At 40.2% G+C, this 25342-nt stretch overlaps 1 protein-coding gene across 1 annotated transcript in view; it reads left to right on the top strand.

The window, feature by feature from the left end:
* fgl1b (fibrinogen like 1B) overlaps window positions 1–25342 on the top strand; it is a 38643-nt gene that overhangs the window by 4573 nt on the left and 8728 nt on the right. The window contains exons 3-6 of the mRNA XM_028799252.2: window positions 3804–3963; window positions 6728–6825; window positions 10288–10376; window positions 18278–18468. Of these exons, the coding sequence (XP_028655085.2) occupies window positions 3804–3963; window positions 6728–6825; window positions 10288–10376; window positions 18278–18468 (538 nt within the window). The remainder of the gene's footprint in view (window positions 1–3803; window positions 3964–6727; window positions 6826–10287; window positions 10377–18277; window positions 18469–25342) is intronic.

Below are 25342 nucleotides of genomic sequence, written 5' to 3'. Positions count from 1 at the left end.
TTGAGCCGTGACTCCTTTGTTCGCGGTGGATCAGACTTCGCTTGCGGTTTATGAGACGCGTGCTGTAGGCGCCTGCGCACTATGTCTCCTGCGTCCATTGCCATGTACCTGGGTCCGTGCCTTCCGGTTTACCATTCTCGTTTAGTAATATGGATGTTTTCATTTACCGTATATACTCGCGGATAAGTTGGGACTTGATTTTATCGTATAATTTCTGGTATTTTATAATGTCAGTCGTATAAGTCAAATACGTAAAACTCATGCTATTGGTCCAAGAGATTATGCTATGCTAACGCCCACCTGAGAGAGTAACCATCGAGCACACAATGTGGGTGTGGCAATGCGCTGTATCAGTGTGCGCTCCTAACCTCTCTCTCTCTCTCTACGTGACCACACGGTAATACCCGAACTATACCGAAGCAACGTTTGCACTGATTTGTGTTTTTTGTATCACACACTCTCATACACCTTTATTGTAAGAGCATCCCTTATCTACGATGGAGCATTCGATCAGAAAAAAACATGAAGCTGGTTTTAAATTAAATGTCGTTGAAGCGGTGAAAGAAATTGGCAAGAAGATCTAAAAAAAAAATAAAAATTAAGTGTTGTATTTTTGAATATAAGTCGGGGTCTGATTTTATGATTAATTTTGTGGGTTTTAAGACCTGATTTATATGAGAGTATATACGGTAAAAAAAGTGTTTTTAAACAAAAACAATCTCCATCTACATTAGTATCTTCACATTATTTACGAAAATATTTCTGTTCACACTAAAATGACCATAAACACATATGATATAGCTATTTGTCTGTAGTGGGCATTCGCATCATCAACTAAAAAAATCCTTGAGGAGATGGTAACACTACTGGTCACACAAAATGGTAGCAAACAGTAAATTATTTGCCTTCTGCATATACTGCATATGTAGCATACAAATTGTATAAAATGCAATTTAGATGGAAACAGGTAAGCAACACAACAAGCAACATGGAAAGTAACTCCAGTATATCCGCTATGTGGGAATGTGGCTTTCTTCCATGAAAGGTGATCAATCAGAGAATGAGACATTGTAATGAGCAGGATCAAGTAATGGAAAGGCCACATAATAAGTACAAACAAATCAGATTGTGATTAGACAACGTGTGTCTTATGTTGTAAGACGCTAGGTGGCACCTTGTTGCCCCTTTAAACCCAACAGACAGATGCACTGGACACACGTTAAAAGCCCCAAGAAGATCTTTAATTATTTTCTCCTCCTTTTCAGTCCTCCAGGCACCACAGCTACAATAAACACAAATAAATCAATTATAATATCACAATTCTCTCCTCCACGCCTCCCAGCAAGCGTTGTCTACCTCCTCTCGACTCTGGCTCCCTTGGTGGGTTCCCAGCAGTTCTTTAAATAGTCATTGACCTGGAAGTGCTTCTGTTCTTCCTCCCATGTGAACTTGCCAGCACTTCTGGGTCAGCCAGAGAATTCAAAATCTTTTAATCAGCCCGGAAGTACTTCAGGCTTCCGTCCTCGTGACTACCAAGTACAGTGGAACCTCGGTTCACGACCATAATTCGTTCCAAAACTCTGGTCGTAAACCGATTTGGTCGTGAACCGAAGCAATTTCCCCCATAGGATTGTATGTAAATACAATTAATCCGTTCTAGACCGTACGAACTGTATGTAAATATATTTTTTTAAAGATGTCTACACACAAATTATAGTTAATTACACCATAGAATGCACAGTGTAATAGTAAACTAATGTGAAAACATTGAATAACACTGACACGAACACCCAGGCTCCCTGCACGCGCAGGCTCTCTCTCTCTCTCAGCAACAGGCGAGCACAACCCCACCGCCCCTTCTCTCTCTCTCTCTCTCTCTCTCTCTCTCTCTCTCTCTCTCGGCAGCACGGCAGCCCCCCTCTCTCTCACATTGCAGCAGTTCGTGCTATAGCCTTACAATCCGATTTGCTGTATAAACACTTTTTTTTTTAAATGAGTTTTAAGCGCAGGGGGAAAAAAAAGGAACATTTGAACAAATCCGAACTTTATTTAACCCCTTAACCGCCCTCTGCCGGATATATCCGGCATCGTAGCATTATTGCTGACGCCTATCCGGCACATTTGCCTATGGTTATGTGAATGCCTGGCGCATAGTATAACTGACAGTTTGGCGTGGGTATTATTACTACATTGTATTTCGACAACTCTGCGGTTGTATTGGCCGTTCACGTGATGTGATTCGAAAGTGAAAGCTGTGAATATGGCGAAACGTAAACTGACTTCAAGTGAGGTTTTGCAGGCGATTTTGGACAATAATTCTGATCATGATTGTAGCAGTTCTGAAGAAGATTTTAGCGACAATGATGATCAGCATCGTGCGCTGCATGATACTGTGAATGACGACGCATCGGAAGATGGCGATGAGTGGGTGTATCCCCGGCATCTCAACTGGACTGCTGCCCGTTATCTGAGCCAGATAAGAAAGATCCAAACCGTGACCGCTTGTTCAAGCTACGTCCTTTGATTGACCATTTATTTGAAACATTTCAGCAGGTATTTCAGCAGGTAAATACTGCTTGAATAAATGTAAAGTAAAAAAACAAAAATTGTTCAGATTTCTTCTGGTATGGGGAATATTTAGGGAGTTGGCAGTTAAAGGGTTAAAAGCCAACCAACACAGTAACATTGCAGGATTTCATGCTAATAGCATTACAACCCGATCGATCGCTGTAAACACTCTTTTTAAATGATGTTTAAGCACATGGAAAAAAATAAACATTTGAAAAAAAGAGAAAAGTAACATTGCAACACTTTCTTCTCACCACTCTTCACTTGCTTAGAAGCCATGGTTAACTGCAAAAGCACACGAAATACTGTAGAGCACAAAAAATTCACAGGTAAAGCACGCACGTCTGACTGAGAACAATGAACAGGGAGAGGCTGAACACGTGCTTAAATACAGTAATCGGCGCGTATGACCCAGAAGGGAAATAAAATAGAGCACAAAGAGTTCACAGCGACAGCACGCATGCACGTCTGACCGAGAACAATGCAACACGTGCGGAAATCATCGGCACGCACAAACCGAAAGGGAAACTGGCTTGTTCGTATACCGAGTGTGTGGTCGTGAACCGAGGCAAAAGTTTGGCAATCGTTTTGGTCGTAAACCGAGTTGTACGTGTACTGAAACGTTCGTGAACCAAGGTTCCACTGTACTTCTGGGCTAAAGTGAAATTTACATGATTTTAGAAATATTCGGCTCCAGAGAGACTTTTCAAAGGACGCCATTTTCGTGAGTAAAAAATGGCAGTGTAATGTGGGTGAAAGGTAAAATTGGAAACTAATGTCTGCATTTCTTAAACAAAACATGGTATTGTGGACACAGCCTAAGACGATTAAGTCCTTAATGTACGTGTTCGAACATTCCTGTTGTTTTTGACAAGCCTTTTGTTCCTAACGATCTTGCCTGTGAGTACTTATCGTATTTAACTTTAAATTTAATATACATCACCTACTGAATGATTGGTTATTTTTAAATTATGTGTCTTTGGGCTTCACTTGACAAATTCACGCAACATTTACACAAATTACATTTTAAAGTTCTCTACTGCTATCTTAACCCAAAAGGGCAAGGAAATGTTCTTCAGCCATTGACTAGAAGCCCCCACACTAACTAATGATGTTAGCTTGCTTCAAGGTGACACTTCATCTTTTAGTCACACTGAAACTTTGATATGGGCAGGAGTATTTATTTTAAAAAATGTTATTTGTTAAGTACACTATATGCATTTCTCCTTATGCAGATTGTTCAATGATCTATAACAGGAGGAAGGTTTCCAGTGGATTCTATCGAATCAAGCCACAGAGCATAGCCGAACCTTTCCTTGTCTATTGTGACATGTCAGATGGCACCGGTTGGACAGTTATTCAGAGACGGACTAACGGAAAAGTGAAATTTGATAGGTACATTTTTTATTGCAAATGCCTTCATTTTATTTATATTTGCCACTGTATTTTTTTTTTTTAGACAGAAGACTAAGAATGAGGCATCATGCCCTTTTCATGAATGATTTTTAATGCCAGGTTGATTTAGTTAAGCTTATCTTGAGGGTCAGATAAAAGGATATGGATCACCGAGTCATTCCATAGTTGACAATATGATGTCAGATTATTTACCATGTCCTAAAGCAGGGATTCCCCAACTGGGGTTCCCACACCTTCAAGGATGACATTTCAAGGGCTGCAACAAAGAGGATGGCTCATCATGATTCGCCAAAACTAAGTGATGTGTGTTGTACGACTTTACTGTGGTTTAATCGGTGTCTTGCAGTGTTCTGTCATGCGTAGGTCATTTATTAGCTAGTGTTCCTGTTCTATGATATGAAGAGAATCCATCATTGCATGTACAATTACCCAAAAGAATTAAAAGAGCAAACCGCAGAAATGCGTGTTCTCACGTGCTGCTTGCTGTGGGCGGAGCATTCATAAAAAGGAATAACTTTTTTGAAGAGAATGGAGTTTGGACCTTGCAATGATCCGTAGAGAAGAACAAAGTCTAGTGTTGATTTCTGTGCAAACCCTGATCATGAAACGTCACTGATTTCGAGATTTGATTGACATTTTGCAGGGGTGACTGAATTGGATGCAGCACCTGCTGCTTACACTCAGACCATATATCCTCCTGGTGGTCTTGGCAGTAGCACAGCAATTTTAATTGTGTGGTGCATCTGTAGGGCAGGTGTCATTGGTGGACAAAGCTTGTCGACTGTGTTTCATTGCTTAGCAACGATCCTGCATCAATTGTTTCACGGGGTCTCCAGTCCCACAAACTCCTCAATTGTTGATCATATGTCATTTCCTTGTTCCATTTGATGCTTTGCGGGATACCCCAACCCCATCAATCAATTGCCTAATCTTCACGGGGGACATGTTTAGGAGATTATTGACATTTATAAAGGTAAATTGCACAATTTATATTTAAATTTTATGCACTGAGTTGAAAGCTTATTTTTTCAGTTCAATTTTTTCCCCCTCAATACTCTATGTGGTTCAATTTGTGGTTCAAAAAATAAAAACTCGAGTTCTTCATCTTCAAATGTGATATTACTTTTGTAGGGGGTGCAAACATAAATCAAACATTTTCTAGGGGTGCAGGGAATAGAAAAGGTTGGGAACCACTACCCTAAAGGCATGTGTTGTCAATGATGAGACAATAGAGTCGCAAAAAGTTTTGGGTCAGCCACCCGTATAATTTTTCCAGACTACGAAAGAGTTAAATTGGGAGTACATTATGTACAAATGTGAGTCTAAAACAGAACTGACTTAAGGAGGCAAAGATGGCAGTTTTAAGGGAGAGCAGGGGAAGTGAGGTCATCAGGCCCAGAACTGGAAGTGAGGTCATCAGGCCCAGAACTGGAAGTGAGGTCATCAGGGCCAGAATCAGAATTGGGGTCACCAGGGCCAGAACCGCAAGTGGCGTCATTGGACCCAGGCAGAATTTCTCGCAATCGGTCTGCAGTGGAAGGAGAGAATGGGTCAGTATACTCTGCCACCCCCTGGTTTGTTGTTGAATTACCTTCATTCAAGCCCTTTAGATGCTTCTCATGCGCACGTGTGTGACAGTGTAAAATTACTAGACATAACATAACAGAGCAGGGTTCGCAAAAACCCAGCAGGGGAGTTTTTTGAATTGATATTGTCCTGAAATTATTTCTCAATGGTTACCTCCTGAGACATGTGGCTTCTAAGGTGAGGAAAGTGGTCAACAACCTCCTGTATTTCTGTAGTAGTAGAATTAATAGTAGTGGTTACAAGTCTAGGGTTAGGTTACAAGTCTTCATCTTAGGCTCTTGTAGACCTCAATGAAGAGTGTTCAAATCAGAGATTTGAGATCTTTGACGGCATGAACAAAAATGACACAGTAAACTGCATCAGGGAGGTTGATGACTATTGCTTTTTGTCTGGGTCTTAAGGTGGTGTGCAGTCTCAAAACCACAAGTTCACTGCAATCCTAATACATTGCTAAAAGCAGAAGGAAGCTTTATTTATTGCTGTAAGTTGCCCTTTCATCAGAGTATTAGGACAGTTAGGATGAGAACAGGCCATTCAGCCTACCATCAGTCTCTATTCACTTCCTCATTATTGAAAGAAATCAGGAGTTTGGAAGATGCCCAATGTGCAACCCTCTACTTCACTGCTCACTAACTTATTCCACTTATCTATAATTATTTGAGAGAAGAACAACCTTCGGTACTGTTCTATTATCGTGACTCGCAGTTCAAAATTGGACAATCTACCCCTACCCAAATCCTAAACTTAAATTCACAAACCGGGCAGCAACAATAACCTGGGTCTCTAATCTTAATAAAATAATACTCCAGAACCTAACCCTAATATTAAAATTAGTCTCCAAAATTGTAATCATGCAGGCACATGGCACCTTAATTTGCTTCACGATAATAGAAAAGTACCGAAGGTTGTTTTTGCAAAATTTACCCTTAGCCAATTCCTATGTACAGTAAGTGCCCATATTCTTGTTGAATAACTTTTTAAAAGTATATTAACTAGATTCTGTTAATGTACATCCTGCCTTGCGCCCTGTGTTGGCTGAGATTGGCTCCAGCAGACCCCCGTGGACCCTGTGTTTGGATTCAGCGGGTTGGAAAATGGATGGATGGATGGATGTTAATGTACAATTATTTTTTTTTATTATTTTCTTATTCTTCAGGAACTGGAGTGATTATAAAAATGGGTTTGGTCATTTTAAAAAGAAGAATGATGAATTTTGGCTTGGAAATGAATACATTCATTCACTCCTCCTGAATGGTAAGCTTTGGTCATTCGGCATTTAGATCTGTTCATGTGTAATGTATTGCAAATCACATCCTTTAGTCATAATTATTCTCATTATAGTGAGTTATTCTTTTATTCTGTTGCCACCTTGCATAATGGGCTGCCCAGCTGGCAAATCGATGGCAGGGACAAGTAAACTACAAAGGTAGCACAAGGCAGAGGGAAGTAAACGCATAAAAGATTCACATGATGGGAGGTCCACCCATGACAAGAAGTACCAAGAAAGGTAGGAGGTACTACTGTAGTGAGCAGTGGACCTTGGCATGTATTGTGGGCAAAAAAAGAAATGGGCAGTGGCAGTAGTCCAAGAGTGAGACGATTCCTGCAGGACATTAGAGGGCAGATGGTGGAGGCCTTATACTTTATATAGGGAGAGGTTCCATAGAGAACTGTCTAAAGGCCATAAGAACTGCTGGCCATCAGGTAACAGAGCTTGCCCTCCACCTGGAAATTCCATGTCTAATATGTCCAATTAAGAATGATGTCAGAGAGGACAGACATGAGCCCTAGTATCCTCTGCACAGCCATTAAAGGCCACAGTACACAGTGCCCAATCTCTGTTGCTAGTTTGAGGGAATGGGTGACCAGGAAGCTGCTGTGGAGACTAGCGATAAGCAAACTGTACAGAGTTTGTTTTGCTGTGAGTTTAGAGAAATCACGGAAATGTGTGGGAACTTACCTGAACTCCACAAAATGTATTGAAGTCAAAGGGGAAGGAGGAACTGAATTAGTTTTGAGTGAATTATAATGGAGCATTGGACTTTGAGTGCCAAGTAAGCATCTGACCGCTATGCTGGACCAAGTATTGTGGCCTAACATGTGACCTGAGCTGTGAGGCAGCAGTGCTAACCACTGTGCCACCGCGTCTCAAGCACAAAAGACACAGACAGAACTATCAAACATTTTCTGATGAGCATCAAACCTTGACCATCACCTGCTTCCACTTACTGTTCAATGTGGTCTCCCTCGTTACCCATCTGAAGTTTTACATAAGAAAGGAAGGACTTCTAAACTAAAGAATAAAACCCGTTTAAGACCTCCACTTGTTTAACTTTGCCCATTTCTGGTTTTGGGCTTTACTTTTGCCCATTTCGTTGTTGAATATCTGGTGGCTTGATTCCTACCTGTTTCAATAATTACAGTTCAGTTTTCTATATCAAATGGCATTTGAAGTATATTTTACCTGAATACGATACTTTTATGGGCAGACATATTTGAGAAAGAGTCCACAGTGTATGTTTTTTAAGAATAATTTTAAAGGAAAGAGTGGTCCCATTCACAGATTCTGTGCTTGTATATGGAACAGAGAACGAGTCAGCATTAACCACCATTAAGACTGATCACATAGGAAAGATGAGGAGTGCTTTTAGATTGATATTAGATTTAAGAACTGTTAGGGTACCAATAGATTTGTCTATTTAAATATAAAATATTGGCACACAGCAGTTAGCATCCTAACTTTGGATCAATCAGTCAAACTAATTCACCGTTTTAGGTAATTAAAGGGAAAGCAACCTTTTGGACCAGTGACTTATTTTTGTGCTTCAGCTTTTGACAACAATATTTGTTTTCTGTTCTGTTTGATGATTTTTCTTCTTCATTTTATCTTCTAAAAATGTTCCTCTTCTTTGTGTTATTATGTTATTAATATTGTAAGTTTCTCCTTTTGGATACTTTTTCCTCATTGTGTTCATTCAAAGTCCAGGCATGGTTCACGGGCTCCCCCTTGTGGTTTTGTAACTCACATTGCAAGCACAAGAGAAAGTTTTTTAAGAATAAGTCAGGTCATCTACAGTGAAGGGTGGCACAGTAGCACAGTGGTAGTGCTGCTGCCTCGCAGTAAGGAGACCCGGGTTCGCTTCCCGGGTCCTCCCTGTGTGGAGTTTGCATGTTCTCCCCGTGTCTGCATGGGTTTCCTCCCACAGTCCAAAGACATGCAGGTTACGTGCATTGGCGATTCTAAATTGTCCTTGGTGTGTGGGTGTGTGTGCGTGCCCTGCGGAATTTGCTTCCTGCCTTGCGCCCTGTGTTGGCTGGGATTTAGTTAGGATATAGAGGGTTTGATAATGGACGGATGGATCAACAGTGAATTGGAAACAATATTGGACATCTGGTTTAACTCCTGTGCTGCTATAAAATAGCTTTATGTCACAAGATGGAAAGAACACCAGGCAATTGTGGAGGTGTGCTTCTTAACTAATGTGAAAACAAAGAAAAACAAAAGCAAATATTTGAACAAAATTTACTTTTTATGAACCTAAACTATGGAAAAGCATAAATACTGTATAACACCCAAAATACTTGAAGAACAAGCAGAATCTGACACAAACATAAGAAAGGAGATTTGACACAATGTTGTCTCATACATACTGCTGACATGTTTTATCTCTTGACCAGTAACGACGCAGTGAATACACTTGACTTGACCATTCCTAGTGTTCATCCTCTTTCTCTGTACGTTTATCATTCGTTTGCTCAGAGGTTGATGCTCTTGCTTCTTCCTGAGCAGCTCTTCTTCTCTCCACCCTAGCGGCCCCGCTTCTTCTCTTCTTTCATTGGCATCTTTTCACGTTTATAACTGATTAAGTCCGTGTTTGTGTTGCAATTACTTAGTACGTTTTCCTTAATTTTTCACTTAAGCTGGCACTTAAGTCTTCAATCTGCCTCAAGAATGATTTTAAGATATGAAGAGGTAGGGGAAGTGGCGGCGAAAGTGGTAGGGATGAGAACGGCGCCCGTACACATGCACCGCATGGCTACCCTGCTGCCCTCTGCCAAGAGTTGATTCTACAATAAAATAAAATAAAAATACAAAGAGGGATAACCTTGGAGGTCAACCATCACCCCGAAAGCAGATAGTAGAGGTCACGTAATATATGTGTACCAAATTTCAGGTCAATAGGTCAAACAGTTTGAAAAGCGACAGGTTATTTGAAATCCTGGACAGACAAACGAACAGCCACGGTAGCGTATTATATATAAAGATGATAGCAGCCATGTCACAGACAGCAGTCATTTTGTGCAGTACATTATATATATATTCTATGTATTCCTTACCTTCAACTACTTAAACTACAAGAGAGATGCAAAATAAAATGTGTTGTAAACTGTTCAATTTCAATGTCATGTCTTTGTTATTGTTATTCCACTTTTTTTTTAATGTTTCTTTAAAGATGTTTTTAGCATTAAAGCTCAGTAGATTACACAAAGCAGGAGTCTTTCCAAAACATCTGCATATCAGGTTGCTGTTTTTATTTTGTGAATGATCTAGGCTGGTATATGTTTATGGTTTCCGTCTTTAGTGTTGACGGTATTTGCAGGCCGTACTCAAGATGACTACTTATTTAACCCTAGGCACGTCTGCTCAAACTTGAGGAGGGCATTGTGTTCACCCGGCAGTACAGTATACTGAATGTATCTTCTCTTTTATTTTAGATGCCAACCTGATGCAGATAGACCTTACAGACTGGAAAGATAAAACTGCGTATGCCATCTACGAAAATGTGAAAGTGGCTGATGAAAAGGTAAGGGTGTGTCGACCTCTGAGCCGACTGACTCTCCTTATATCACAGTAGTGTCGAAATCAGAATAAAGTGAACTCATTTCAAAGGAGCTCAAGCACCTGATGTTTAGGCCATTTTCAGAAGGGAAATGAACAATGATTTAGTCTTTGATTTCGGTTGCCATTTGACGGTTAGCCTTTTTTGGCCCACTCACGCACAATTTTATGTGGGAAAGCTGCTGATTCATTTTGTGTGTGAGTTTTTGCAGTAGCAGTCGAAAAAACTTCAACCGTGACTGTTGTTAAGTACAGAACTCCATTTAAACTGCTGTTATCCATGCACTATGGGTGTTTTTATGAGACAGCCATTGTAAAATGTTGCAATGGTAGAGAACAGAAGAAAGTCCAATCAGTTTGGAATATGTGTCATGTCATTTTCTTACCCACATAATCCTGACCCATTGGAGCCTCTTCCATCTAATCTAGCATAGGGCGCAAGGCAGAAACAAACCCTGGACAGGGTGCCAGTCCATGACAGAGCGAACATATGCCAAACACACAGCAGGATCAATATAATGTTGCCAATTCATCCAGGATGCATGTCTTTGGATGGTGGGAGGAAACTGGAGCACCTGGAGAACATGCAAACTGCACGCAGGGAGGACCCTGGATGTTAACCCTGGTCTCCTTATTGCAAGGCAGCAGTGCTACCACTGCACCACCGTGCCGCCCCATCATTTGATATGTTAACATTAAATTTATTGTTTTGAACTTTAATCAGTGTGAATTTTTTCCTACCAAAAGCTTGTTTTTGGATCACGATGACCAACTAACTGTCAATTTGATAACTTTCTTATACAGCTCAGGGTCATAAGGAGCACTCCGTATCCCAGCATCAGGCGCCAAGCCCTGGAGGAGAGCACCAGTCCATTACTGGGCACACTCATTCACTGTGGTGAAACAAGAATGCGATAAACTGCTGATACTTTTTTTTAATTTATATTTTTATTTTACAAGAGGCAGAGATAAAAGTCCAAACAATGAAAAATGTAATTATAAGATAGGGAATTACCAGATCAAATCAGACAATCTCTATTATAGTGGGCATAACTAGAAATTGTTTTCAAGGAGCAATGAATTAATAACAGAGGTTCTAAACAAAACTACTTCTGTTAGATGGAGAGAGTATTTGCTTTATTTTTTATATAAAGTACAAATGGAGGATTTCTGTATCCGCTCATTCTTAAATAAGATGAACATCTGATAGTCTGACACAGGCACAGCTACAAAGGAAAACATTTAAAAATAACAAAAAAACTGATTTGCATTATTAGCAAGGGATCAAACAGAACAAAAGCAATAAAAATTATTTTTTTAGAAAACGAAATTGTGAAAAATGTGTCCAAAAGGGTCATGAAAATAAACATAACTGGCAAACCAAAACTGGAAAGTCAATTCAATTTTTATCAAAGCCTGACTATTAACCAAAATCAAAGTCAAAAAAGAATTGCTAAGGTTTTAAAGTCAGAATTCACTACAGTCGCACACACTAAAAGTTTTAGGTTATCCACAATCACAAATGGAAAGAGAATCAATGTTGTGTGTTGTGACACCACAGTAATGGGGGTCCTAAAATGGCATCGTCCATCTCAAAAAACAAATTGGTGTTGCTCTAACAATAAAAATAAAAATAATCAAAGAGAATAATTCTGTAACATCACTGATAGATAGATAGATAGATAGATAGATAGATAGATAGATAGATAGATAGATAGATAGATAGATAGATAGATAGATAGATAGATAGATAGATGCTTTTTACAGAAGCACTTTAAATAAATAGATAAATATATACTGTGTATATATACACACTATAGTCTGAGCACACAACAGAATGACTAAGAAGGAATATTCAAAAGAAAAGAAAAGTCTGCCTTGGCAGTCCCAGTCCCAGTGAGGTGAGATCTATCTATCTATCTATCTAGATAGAGAAAAAAAATAAAACCTGCAGGGGTTCCGAGGCCACGAGACCACCCAGCCCCCTCTTGGAATTCTACCTAACATAAATGACCTCAATCAGTCCTCATTGTATTCAGGGTTCACATGCAAGGACTTGATGATGATGGTCATGTGGACTTCTGGCCTTCAATCCATCAATGTAGGGGCATCACGGTGCTTTGATCAGGTGGTGGTGGTGCAGATCACCACAGAAAACTGGAAAAAGAACAGAAAAGAAAGTAGGGGTTAGTGTGGATTTTGAAGCCACTATGAATAATAATGATGATTAATTGAATATACAGAGCATCAGGATTAAACTAAAATGAAATTACGAGAAAGCCATGTTAAAGTAATTTGTTTTTAGCCGTTTTTTAAAGTGCTCCACTGTATTAGCCTGGCAAATTACTATCGGTAAGCTATTCCAGATTTTAGGTGCATAACAGCAGAAGGCCGCCTCACCACTTCTTTTAAGTTTAGCTCTTGGAATTCTAAGCAGACACTCATTTGAAGATCTAAGGTTACGATTTGGAATGTAAGGTGAAAGACATTCTGAAATATAAAATGGAGTGAGATTATTTAAGGCTTTGTAAACCATAAGCAGTATATTAAAGTCAATTCTAAATGGCAGAGGTAACCAGTGTAGTGACATCAGAACTGGGGTGATGTGCTCAGATTTTCTTTTCCTTGTTAAGATTCTAGCAGCTGCATTCTGCACTCGTTGCAATCGATTGATGTCTTATTTGGGTGGTCCTGAGAGGAGTGTGTTACAGTAATCTAATAAAGCCTTGCTCAGTAATGCACACAACATTGGAAGATGCATGCACACAAATTCAAAGACCCAGCCATTAAAAATAAAAATCTATCCTTCTTAGCTATTATAAGAAAAAAAACTAAAAGTATGGCCTTATGATAATGCAAAAAAGCCAAAAAAAATGCAACCATCATGATAGCACCCAAACTATAGACGGCAATAATAGCCTACGGTGAACAATACTGTCAAGTGAAATTTTTTTTCTCTCTCGAGCTCTCATTCAGTTCAACCTTCTTAACCAGCCTGACCTTAACAAACAGTAGGCCTATTACTAATAGATAGATAGATAGATAGATAGATAGATAGATAGATAGATAGATAGATAGATAGATAGATAGATAGATAGATAGATAGATAGATAGATAGATAGATAGATAGATAGATAGATAGATAGATAGATAGATAGATACTTTATTAATCCCAAGGGGAAATTCACATGCACACTAAGGGAGTAAAAACACATGATGTACAAAAAGAAAAAACATTATCTGAATCACAAACACCCCAAGTCTATTGTCAGGTTGTATGAAAATAATTTTGCTTGTTTGTCTTTATTAATATTTTGTTTCTATTTTATGAAATAAATAACATTACTTATCCATCCATTTTCCAACCCGCTGAATCCAAACACAGGGTCACGGGGGTCTGCTGGAGCCAATCCCAGCCAACACAGGGCACAAGGCAGGAACCAATCCTGGGCAGGGTGCCAACCCACCACAGGACACACACAAACACATCCACACACCAAGCACACACTAGGGCCAATTTAGAATCGGCAATCCACCTAAACTCCATGTGTTTGGACTGTGGGAGGAAACCGGAGCACCCAGAGGAAACCCACGCAGACACAGGGAGAACATGCAAACTCCACGCAGAGGGAGGACCCGGGAAGCGATCCCCAGGTCTCCCAACTGCAAGGCAGCAGCACTACCCACTGCACCACCGTGCCACCCAACATCACTTATCACTGCATTGAATTACTTCTGTATTTTGAATGCTTATAGTTGCAGGAGCTGTAGAATGCCCCGTAAAAGAAGGCCCTTTGTTATCGAGGCGACTGTTGTTACATTACACCATTCTCAACCTTTTTAATGCATTGTTAGGAGAAGTGATCACTTCGGGCTTATCATAGCCCTCAATCTCATCGTGGCCATGCAAAGCCATTTCAAATGCTCAATTGCACACAGTGTATTATTCTGGAGAAGATGCCTCAATGTTTGGTCAACTCTTCATTGTGCCTTCTAATGCCAAACCTGTAGCCTTCATCTAGCTGTTCAGCAATACTAAGCCTGCCAAACAAATTTTGCTATTGGCTACTTTCATGATGCTTGCATTTTTCAGAAAGATGTTTTAGATCTCACTCCCCCTTTATTGTCCACAATGCTTTGGTACCAACACTTTGAAACAGCAAACAGGGAAAGCAATAAAAGAAAGCATTATTTACACCACACCCAGTTAGCCAACAATGTTTCTCATAACAAATGTCATTGTGGACGCTCATCCTCGATCACTTGCCTGCTATTGAATTCTTAAGTCAAGTCGGTCTGGTCCAAGCTTCTTTATCTTCTTTTTTTACTTGTGAACTATTTATAAAGGGGTGTTTCCTTAAAGAAATAACCAAATTTTCTTTGATTACTGAAGTTCAACTTTAAGTTGCCATCTCTAAAGTCGCACTCACTACATCTGTAGTTACATAATGTTAAATGTGGGTGTGAACTGTGAACCATTAATGTCAAAATAACTTAGTGTGTCAACTATTGTCCAATCTCAGTAGATTAAAAAACCTAAAACAATACTAATTTACTGCCAATAAATATGGAAGTGTCCATGGCACACAGAGCTGCATCCCTGGAAAAATCTGAAAGTAACCAATTAAATGGCTACCTGAGGTCACCTGCTTGCCAAAAGATCACGGACTTACATAGACTCTCATTTGGACAGCATCCTTCACTCCAGAAATATATTCACTCAGATTTTTTTTTATTCATACAGAAATTAAACAAGTACAAGTTGAAACCAGTTTTTAATGGATGTTGACAGAATTTCCCCAAGATCACACCATTTTATAGCCTATGAAGCGGATGACCCCTTGATCACCATCAGTTCTAGGAGAGTAAGATTAAAAAATGAAGCATGCCAAAATACAAAGAAGACAGAAGCATCAGATTTCCATTGAGAAGCTAAGAAAGTCTTTGTAGCTAATAAGCCTGCACAAATTTGTTGTAAGGTTTATTATTTTATTTTATCATCATATTTTGCTTTTCCAAAAATGCCTTCTTGGATTTTCAAGATGCCTCTGTTTTCTGCCCAATGTCAGGACGCTACTCTTGGTTTCCTGGAAGTCATGATGTGATTAGTATGACTTTATATAAGCCAGCGTGTAAAGAATCAGTAAACCTCAGATGTCTCACTCAGAAAGCTGAGCTTTCTTAGACTTATTGTTTCTGTTTACTTGTCTTGAATGTTCTTAAAGCTTTTTCTTTTCAAGTAACATGCCCATATGTGAAATTTAATGTAAGAAAATGTAAAGTATTACACGTAGGAAGTAAAAATGTTAGGTATGAATACACAATGGGGAGGTATGAAAATTGAAACTACACTTTATGAGAAGGATTTAGTAGTGGACTCTACACTATCAACGTCCAGACAGTGTTCAGAAGCTATTAAGAAGGATAACAGAATGTCAGGTTATATAGCGCCCTGATGTGTCCTGTACAAGTCCAAGGAGGTTATGTTGAAGCTTTCCAGCACACTGGTGAGGCCTCATCTGGAGTACTGTGTGTAGTTGTGGTCTCCAGGCTACAGAAAAGAACATAGCAGTGCTAGAGAAAGTCCAGAGAAGAGCACCTGGGCTAATTCAGGGGAATGAATTATGAGAAAAGACTGAAAGAGTTGAGCCTGTTCAGTTTAAGCAAAAGGAGGAGACATGATTGAAGTGTTCGACATTATGAGGGGAATTAGTCCAGTGGATCGAGACAGTGACTTTAAAATGAGTTCATCAAGAACACAGGGACACAGTTGGAAACTTGTTAAGCGTAACTTTTGCACAAACATTAGGAAGTTTTTCTTTACACAGAGAACCACAAACACATGGAATAAGTGACCAAATAGTGTGGTAGACAGTAGGACTTTAGAGACTTTCAAAACTCAAATTTATGTTATTTTAGAAGAATTAAGTGGATAGGACTGGCAAGCGTTACCCGGGTTGAATGGCCTGTTCTCATCAAAATTGCCATAATGTTCTAATGCATGCTTTGATTAATTCTTTGCTTTGAGAAAGAAATTAATTTTTTGTTGTTTAATTTTAAGAGCATTACTCTACCATTTTAGAGTTTCATCATCTTGTTGGCGAGTTGTTCCAACACAAACACCTTTGTTAAGAAGTGTTTCCCAGTGGGCACTAGACATCACTTCTCTGAAAATTAATAGAAGGGGAAATCAAATATGTAAGCACATACTGTATATGACTGAATTGATTGAACTAATATTATATCGAGATTATTACATTAAAGAAGTGGCATTATCAACCTGCAGCTAAATGATGTTTGAACTAATTAATTACATATGAAAACACAACTGCCGTAAACGATATAAACATAGGAGAGGTTTAGAAATGGAAAAGCAGTTTATGTGCGGGTAAATCGGATGAACTGGGCATGCAACAAAGACCACACCAGCCTCAATAGCAGGGCAGGATTACACTTTGCGCCATGCTGATCATTTAGCGGTATAATGTAAAACAGACTGAATGTACTGGAAGAGTCAGTTTTACTTCCTTGTATCTTTAGACCAGAATTAAAAATTTTAAGACAATCATAACCTTTTGTATTCATGTTATATAATAAATCAAGTTCTTTCCAACATTTTACTTATTAATGTAATTTAAACAAATTACTGTTTGTTTTTTTTTTACTAATGTTAATATCCAGATGGAGAAATTAAATTCAGTTGCTTTTCACCATTCCTAGGGCCATGAAACTGATTTCATGCTAGTATTCATGATTTTCCATTAATAGATATTTTCCATTACTAATTACTGAATACCTCAGTTCACGAACATCTCGGTACACGTCTCGGTACACGTACAAATCGGTTTACGACCAAAAAGTTCACCAAACTTTTGCCTCGGTTCACGACCACACACTCAGTATATGAACAAGCCAGTTTCCCTTTCGGTTTGTACATGTTCAGTTTCTCCCTGTGCATTTCCTGTACAGCGAGCAAGAGAGAGAGAGAGAGTGAGAGAGCGCGACTCACACACACACACACACACACACACACACACACACACGCACACACAGAGGCAGCATGAGAGAGAGAGCTGGACTCATAAGGTAGGAAGGCAGTTAAAGAATGCACTGGGCTTGATTTTGTTTTCACTTCTGTTTACAGCGATCGGTCGTAGCGTGCATTGTTGCAATGTTACTTTTTCTTGTGGTTTATTAAATTACGGAATTTTTTCAAATGTTCATTTTTTCTCATTAAAAAAAAAGTGTTTTTAGCCAGCGGTTGGTAGCGGCTATAGCGCGAACTATTGCAGTGTTAGTTTTCTCTGTTGTTCAAGGTTTTCTCAGTGTTATTTAATGTTTTTACATTTAGTTTACTATTACGCTGTGCATTCTATGGTATAATTAACTATATTTGTGCTTAAAAACTTAAAAAAATATATATATTTACATACAGTTCATATGGTCTGGAACGGATTAATTGTATTTACATACAATCGTATGGGGGAAATTGCTTCGGTTCACGACCAAATCGGTTTACGGCCAGATGAATTATGGTTGTGAACCGAGGTTCCACTGTACTACTCTACTGGGTATCCTTTCGAAAATGTTTTTTTTAAGAACATTGAACAACATTTAGTCACAGACCCTCCACCACTGACACTCATCAGTCAATTGCATTTTCACATCAGTTGACTTTCAGTCTCCTTTGTATGAAAGCCATTGAGCCACCACAAGCCTCTTTGTGCTCCGTTTTTAATTTCATTGTAAAATGTTGTTAAAAACCACATATTTAATGTTGTTTACTAACACGTGTAATTGCATTCTATTATCACTATTAGTTTTTAATATGACTTGTTATATGTTTTATCTATATGTTTATTACAGGATAACTATAGACTGCAGTTTGGGATCTACAGTGGAACCGCGGGTGATGCCCTTTCAGGTGGAGGCAATGTTGAAGAGCAGTGGTCAGTTTCCCACAATGGCATGCAGTTCAGCACAGCAGATCAAGATCATGATCGATATCTACATGGCAACTGCGCCAAGGAAAACAAAGGAGGATGGTGGTTTAACAGGTATTTTGTTTGTGTGAATATATATACTGTTATCTTTCTGAGTTTACCTCCACAGGCCCAGACCCTTTATCGTACTATAGCTTGCCCACTTAACTACCTTTCATATTAAGGGGAAACACTATCTTCTCTCATCTCTCACTCATTATTCAGGCCTCTCTTCCTCCCACCAGTGGGCTTTTACACAAAATCTCCTCTGCATTAAGGTAAGTTTCAATCTGCTCCCAGGATTTCTTAAACTTTTTTGATTTTGTGACCCAATATTGCCCTTCTTAGTGTCTTTGAGATCCATGATGCTCGACAGATTCCTCAGTGGGGGAGTATGGGGGGAGTGTCCCACTTCAATAGATGTCAATTGCTTGAACAACCTGAGCCAACCCACAGTGACACACTTTACAAACCATACATGACCCATTCCCATTAAATGCAACTAGACATCCAAAAAACAATAAAAAACAAACAATGACACTTTTTGCCTTGGTATGACTGGATGCGTACATTATTTTTATTTATTGTATATTTAGCAGTAATAAAAAGTAACATTGCACCTATTTGGGACAAATTTAGGCCCATCCGTTTATGAAACCCTGGTTCTGCTACTGTTTTAAGTATAATATAAGACAACTAGCCGACACCCGCTGTAGCATACGGCGGAGTAAAGAATAGGAACGGAAAACGATGAGAAAGGAATTCAGAAATCAATAAGAAATAAATACTTCTTGAAAGACGCAGTGTGCATATAGAATTTCCGGCCAAGCAGGATTACATGTGAAAGTGATAAAAAAAATCAGGCTTTCCGAATTTACGTACTATGGCCATGGCATCCTGATAGTTTTGTTGCATGTATCTTGGACGTCCTGGAAATGTGGATGGTAATATGATCATTTTGCCTACACGTATGTTGTTATTTTCAGCGTTTGCTTGCATTGCGTCTGATAGTTCCACGTGCAGATCTTGTTCATGTAATCTGAGATCGTTGAGACGTATGCCCTCCGTTTTAACATACGCATCTACGACGTACTGTTGGAATAGTTTGCCGCTGGAGTGCAAAATACTAAATGCATTCCTCATTGCTAATCTGTACGCATAAAATTGGCATTGAGTAAGCCTTATTCGCTTGGTGGTTCTTTTATCGGGAACATGTTGTAAATCTTTGTGCCAGCCAATGTCTCCGTAAGGAAATAAAAGTGGGTAAACCATAGGATTGCAATTCATATTGAGCGTGGAAATCTGTTTACAGGAGTTGTCTATGGGATAGATGCAAATGTCCCTTTCGGCAGGCGTTTCGCAATCTTCTCTGACGAAAATTGCTACAATGTTGGAGCATTGTATCGTTGTAAATCCTGCCCAAGGTTTTCCTTGAAAACCATTCGTACAGATGCTGTTGGATTGGACTGAGTGATTTCATGCATGTGTTTGTATGATTTAGTGAAGGGGTTGATGGCTCTGAGCATGGAATCTAGCTGGAGAAGTACATTTTCACTACATGCAGAGTTTTCTTTATTTTGTAAGCGTACTTCAGTAGCTTGCACTGTGTCAAAAACATGCAACTGTCAATATCCTGGAGAGGTAGAAGTGTTAGCGTATAGTGGAGAGATTTGGTGATAAATTTGCCCATGTATTTTAAAAGAGTATGGTCCGTGGCCTGGACGTTGAGTTATCTGTGCACCCATGGAAGCAAACGCTAGAGAAGAGTTGTATTCTCGAATGTGTTCACAATAATTTTTAGCCTCTGATGTTTGCTGTGTAAGAAGCTGTTGTAAAGACACAGGTGGCTCCCTCAAGGGTGGTAAAGCTATTTTATCGTTGTGGCAGCACCTTGAGTACTTGTTGGATGTATTATGCTCAGCAGGCCAGTATAGTGCATGGCATGGAAGAGGGCGAATAGGAATCGAGAATTGCCGTGTCGGCTGCGTGTGGGCAGGACCGGTTTTGAAGTGGAAGCAGGACGAACTAGAAGAGAAATATATACTGTGTAAGAGATAGGTGCTCTAATTTGTGTTCCAGCTTTCTGACATGCATTATTCACAAGAAAAGGTTCCTTCAGGATCTTGTGCTCTTGCAAACATTCCCTCAACATGGCTTAAGGCTACGTCATATTACACGACTTTTGTAACGATTTACAGATGTAGCCATCCTTTCCATAATCTTAACCAGTTGGAGGCAATCAGTGGCACGCTCCTGTGAAGATGATCGTCTAAGGAGACATACCCACCAACGGAGACCGACTAGTCTGAGAGTGGCTAATCAGACATGTTTGATTTTCTGTCTGGTCAGATGGACAGGCTCTTTGTGTGTGAGAATTGAGAACCAATGAACGTTCAGCCAAAAGTACAATGCATAAAATGTAGTGATGAGGGAAAAGAAATCTCACAAATAAAAGAGAAGCTCATCTGTCTGATATCTGGTGTTTTGTGCACTGCAGCTTAACTCACTGCAACGATTAACCCGTTATACAGCTCCGACTCTGTCAGGCAACCTGGGGGCTGTGGACCACAAAAACAGAAAAGAAACTTGTCTGTTTGATGTCTTGGATTTTACATACAATAAAAAGAAACAAAGGGCCAAGATTGCTGCTGAAATCACCACAGCTGTTAACCCTTCGTACATTGCCAGCTCCGTCAAAAAGCACGCTATTGGCTGTCAGAAAAAGAGGCAAACACGGCTATTCTGTTTATTCTAATAAAATATTATTTAATTATCATTGTAGTCTACACTACACTGGTCCGCAAATATATATATATATACTGTATATATATATATATATATATATATATATATATATATATATATATATTATATATATATATATATATATTTATATATATACAGGGGGTCCTCGGGTTACGACACAGTTCTGTTCCTACGACAGTGATGTAACCCGAATTTTGGTGTAAGTCGAAACACACCCTAGCCTAAGTCACTTATCTATCCTAACACAGTTATAAAATAATAATCTAGAACAGAAAAACCCAACTAAGCCACAGAAAACGGATATAATGATATTCTATACTGTAAACTGTACTGTAGTAACAGAAAAAAATGACAAAAAATGAGTGTAAAAAAAATTCCTTTTTTCCTGTGGTTGTCTTGCACACTGGAAGGGGCATTGCAAGGTGGGAGAGAGTGACCTATTGGGAGGAGGAAGCTGGAGATGATTCTACCTGTACTACAGGTGTTTCATCTCGAGAAGCAGCCGATGAAGAGGGCACAGGATCTGTTGCAGGCCTCTCTGCCTTCTTAAAGAATTGTTCCAGACTAGTCTGGAAGGTTGGTGACTTCTTATCTTCCAAAATCTGCCTATAGCATTGCAAGGCATCCATAACAGCTCTGTAGACCTTACTGAATCTGTCATCACTGGGGTCCTCAGCCTGATATTTTGCCATCCCATCCTCTATCATATAAAAACCTTTTGCCAAACCCTTGGTGGTAAATCTGTTGGGTTCTGGGGTTTCTATCTCTTTCTCTTCAATCAGTTGCTTCTCCAGCTGAATGAGGTCCTCAGCAGACAGCTCCTCTCCATGTGATGCCAGTAACTCTGTGACGTCCTCAGCTTCCACATCCAAATTAAGCTGTTTACCCATGGCAACAACCTTCTCTGTTACAGCCTCCACTAACTCCTCAAAGCCATGGAAGTCATACACAAACTGGGGGCACAGTTTTTTCCACACACCATTTAAGTTTGTTCGCCTCACTTCATCCCAGGCAAAAGCAATGTTTTGTACAGCATTGTAAATGTTATAAGACTTCCAAAAGTCTTTGAGTGTCAGGTTCTTGTCCTTCTCAGTTCCATTAAGGTAGTAGGCCTTGAAAGAGGCAATGACACCTTAGTCTGTGGGCTGTAAAAGGGCAGTGGTATTAGGTGGAAGGTAAACCACCTTGACATTAGGGTTAAAGTCACTCAAGTGGGCAGGGTGACCTGGGGCATTGTCCCGCACTAGCAACACCTTAAAAGGTGGTCCCTTGCTAACACAGTAGTCCTTCACTGCTGGCACAAAATGGCTGGAAAACCACTCCTCAATAATCTAAAGTGTCACCTATGACTTCTTGTTAGACCTCCAGACAACAGGCAGTTGACCCTTCCAAATGCCCTTCAGCGCCCTTGGATTCTCTGCCTGGTACACCAACAAAGGCTTGAGTTTGAAGTCACCTGCAGCATTCCCTCCAAAACGCAAAGTCAGTCTCTCCTTGCCAGCTTTATGGCCTGGTGCCATCTTCTCCTCCTTGGAGATATAGGTCCTGTTAGGCATACGCTTCCAAAAAAGGCCTGTCTCGTCAACAGTAAACACTTGTTCAGCAAAGTAGCCCCCCTCTTTAATTAATTCAGCCAACCTATTAGGAAATGCGCTTGCTGCTTTGTCATCCCCACTAGCAGCTTCACCCTGTACCATAAGGTTATGCAAGTTGGCACAAGCTTTGAAACGCATGAACCAACCCCTGCTAGCCACAAACTCTACACTTTCACTCCCTTCCCCCTTTTCACTTTTTATTGCCTGAAACAATCGTTTAGCCTTCTCCTGAATCAACATTAGACTTACTGGTATACGCTGCTGATGCTGGTCTTCCAGCCACAAAATTAGCAATCTTTCCATCTCATTCATTGTGCCACTTCACTGTTTAGTAATCACAGTCGATTTCATAGGGGCTGATCCCTTTACATGCTCTAGGATACGGTCTTTATCCTTGATAATTGTTGCTACGGTAGAGCGGCTAAGGCTTAGCGCGTGGCCGATGTTCGTTGCTGATTCTCCTTTTTCTGATCTCTTTAAAATATCTAATTTCACTTCCATCGTGATGGCTTTCCTCTTCTTCAAAGCACTACCATCTGAAGACTCTGACTTTCGTTTAGAAGCCATGATAAGAGCCAAAAAGTCACCTCAACCAAACTACCTGTAGTTTGCCAACTCCCTCACTCATACGCCGCGTACTTTCGCAGCACGCAACCAAACTACTGTAGTTCAGCAACTCCCTCACTCATACGCCACGTACTTTCGCCACCCGCAACCGTAAGTCTGTAAGTACAATGCTAACAGCGTAATCCGAAACACTCGCGTCTCAATTTTTTAAAAGTTTTTATGGAAGTGAGCGTAAACTCGAAACGTCATATGTCGCGACGTTGTAACCCGAGGACCCCCTGTATATATATTGTAAAAGAAGCAGTCTCAACACACGAAAAAAGGTTTGAGGCAGCCACCCGTATATTGTCCCTGGCTGCAAAAGGGTATTGAAAACAGGAATGATCTGACTGAACTGATGGAAAATAGCGGCTTTATAAGCCATGAACCGGAAGTGATGTCATCTGGTTGGAACTGGAAGTGACATCAGTCTGGGCACGGGAACATTTGAATTCCTGTGTAACGCCATCCACTGTAAAGGTGCATGGTCAGTCACCAGGGTGAACTTATGTCCCAAGAGGTAGTACTACAGCTGAGTAATCAGCAATTTAATCGCCAAAGCCTCCCACTCCACTGCCGCATACCTGGTTTCCCGGTCCAACAGTTTCCGACTCAGGTACATAACAGAGTGTTCAACTCCATCAACGCTCTGGCTCAGCACAGCACCAAGACCTGTGCCCGAAGCGTTCGTCTGGAGAATGAAAAGCAAAGAAAAACAGGTGCTTTCAAAACAGGAGCTGACGTAAGGGCCTGCTTAAGGTCACTAAATGCAGCGTCTATAGCATCATTCCATACCACATCTTTGTAAGATTTGTCAAGGGTGTGGCTCTCTTGGAAAACTAGGGTATAAACTGGTGATATTAGCCCGCTAGGTTATCGGATGGGGCCAATTCATTATGGCATCTACCTAGGAGCATTGTGGTTTGAGGTTAACCTAAGTCAAGACCTTAAGTCAACAAGTGCAATTTGTATATTTATTACTATTCGGTTTGTTATTATTTTCTCTCTTCTTGTCTTTTTGTCTTTTTAACTCTTATTCCTCACACTGAGTCGATTGCACCTTCAATTTCGTTGTTCCTTTGTAAAAGTGACAATGACAATAAAGATCTATCTATCTATCTATCTAAATATTTGGCCTCGACCAATCCAAAGTAGCATTTCTTCGGATTAATACAAAGATCGGCATTTGCTAGTTTCCGTAATACAGCCTTAACCTGCTGTAGGTGTTCCTTCCAGGTGCTGGAATATATGACAATGTCATCCAAATAGGCAGCACTATACGAATTATGGGGTCGGAGCACTTTGTCCTCCAGACGTTGGAAGGCAGCAGGAGCCCCATGTAATCCGAATGGAAGTACACGATACTGCCAATGTCCGCTAGGGGTGCTAAATGCTGTCTTTTCCTTCGCAGAGTCCGTTTAGGAAAACTGCCAGTACCCTTTTGTCATATCAAGGGTAGTCAAAAATTTGGCATGTCCTAGCTACTCGAGGAGGTCATCCACTTACGGCATAGGATAGGTATCGAATTGGGAGACTTGGTTAAGCTGGCGGAAGTCATTGCAAAACCCCCAACTTCTGTATGGCTTTTTGACCAACACGATGGGACTGGACCAGGGACTATAACTCTCCTCTATTACACCTAGATCCAGCATTCGTTTGATCTCCAACTCCACTTCTGCCTTTTTTGCTTCGGAAATCTAATATGGGTGTTCTCTGACTATAACCCCTGGTCTCGTCACAATGTCATGCGCAACCAGGGAGGTTCGTCTGGGCTTTTCCTTCACTTCCTCTGGGACAGACAGAATAACTGCTTCAAGCTCCTGTCGCTGCAGGCGAGTCAAATTATCACCGAAGTTAAGGTTCATTTTATGAGTGAAGAGTGAGCAGGGCTGTCCAGAGGAGGGATCAGGATCCCTCTCCTTCCATGGTTTCAGCAAATTAACATGATAAATACGCTCTCTGCGTCGATGATTAGGTTGGAT

Source organism: Erpetoichthys calabaricus, chromosome 4 (assembly GCF_900747795.2).
Source record: "Erpetoichthys calabaricus chromosome 4, fErpCal1.3, whole genome shotgun sequence".
In the NCBI taxonomy this organism is placed as follows: Eukaryota; Metazoa; Chordata; class Cladistia; order Polypteriformes; family Polypteridae; genus Erpetoichthys; species Erpetoichthys calabaricus.
The sequence above is the reverse complement of the archived record's forward strand: the minus strand, read 5'-3'. Positions and strand labels throughout refer to the sequence as shown.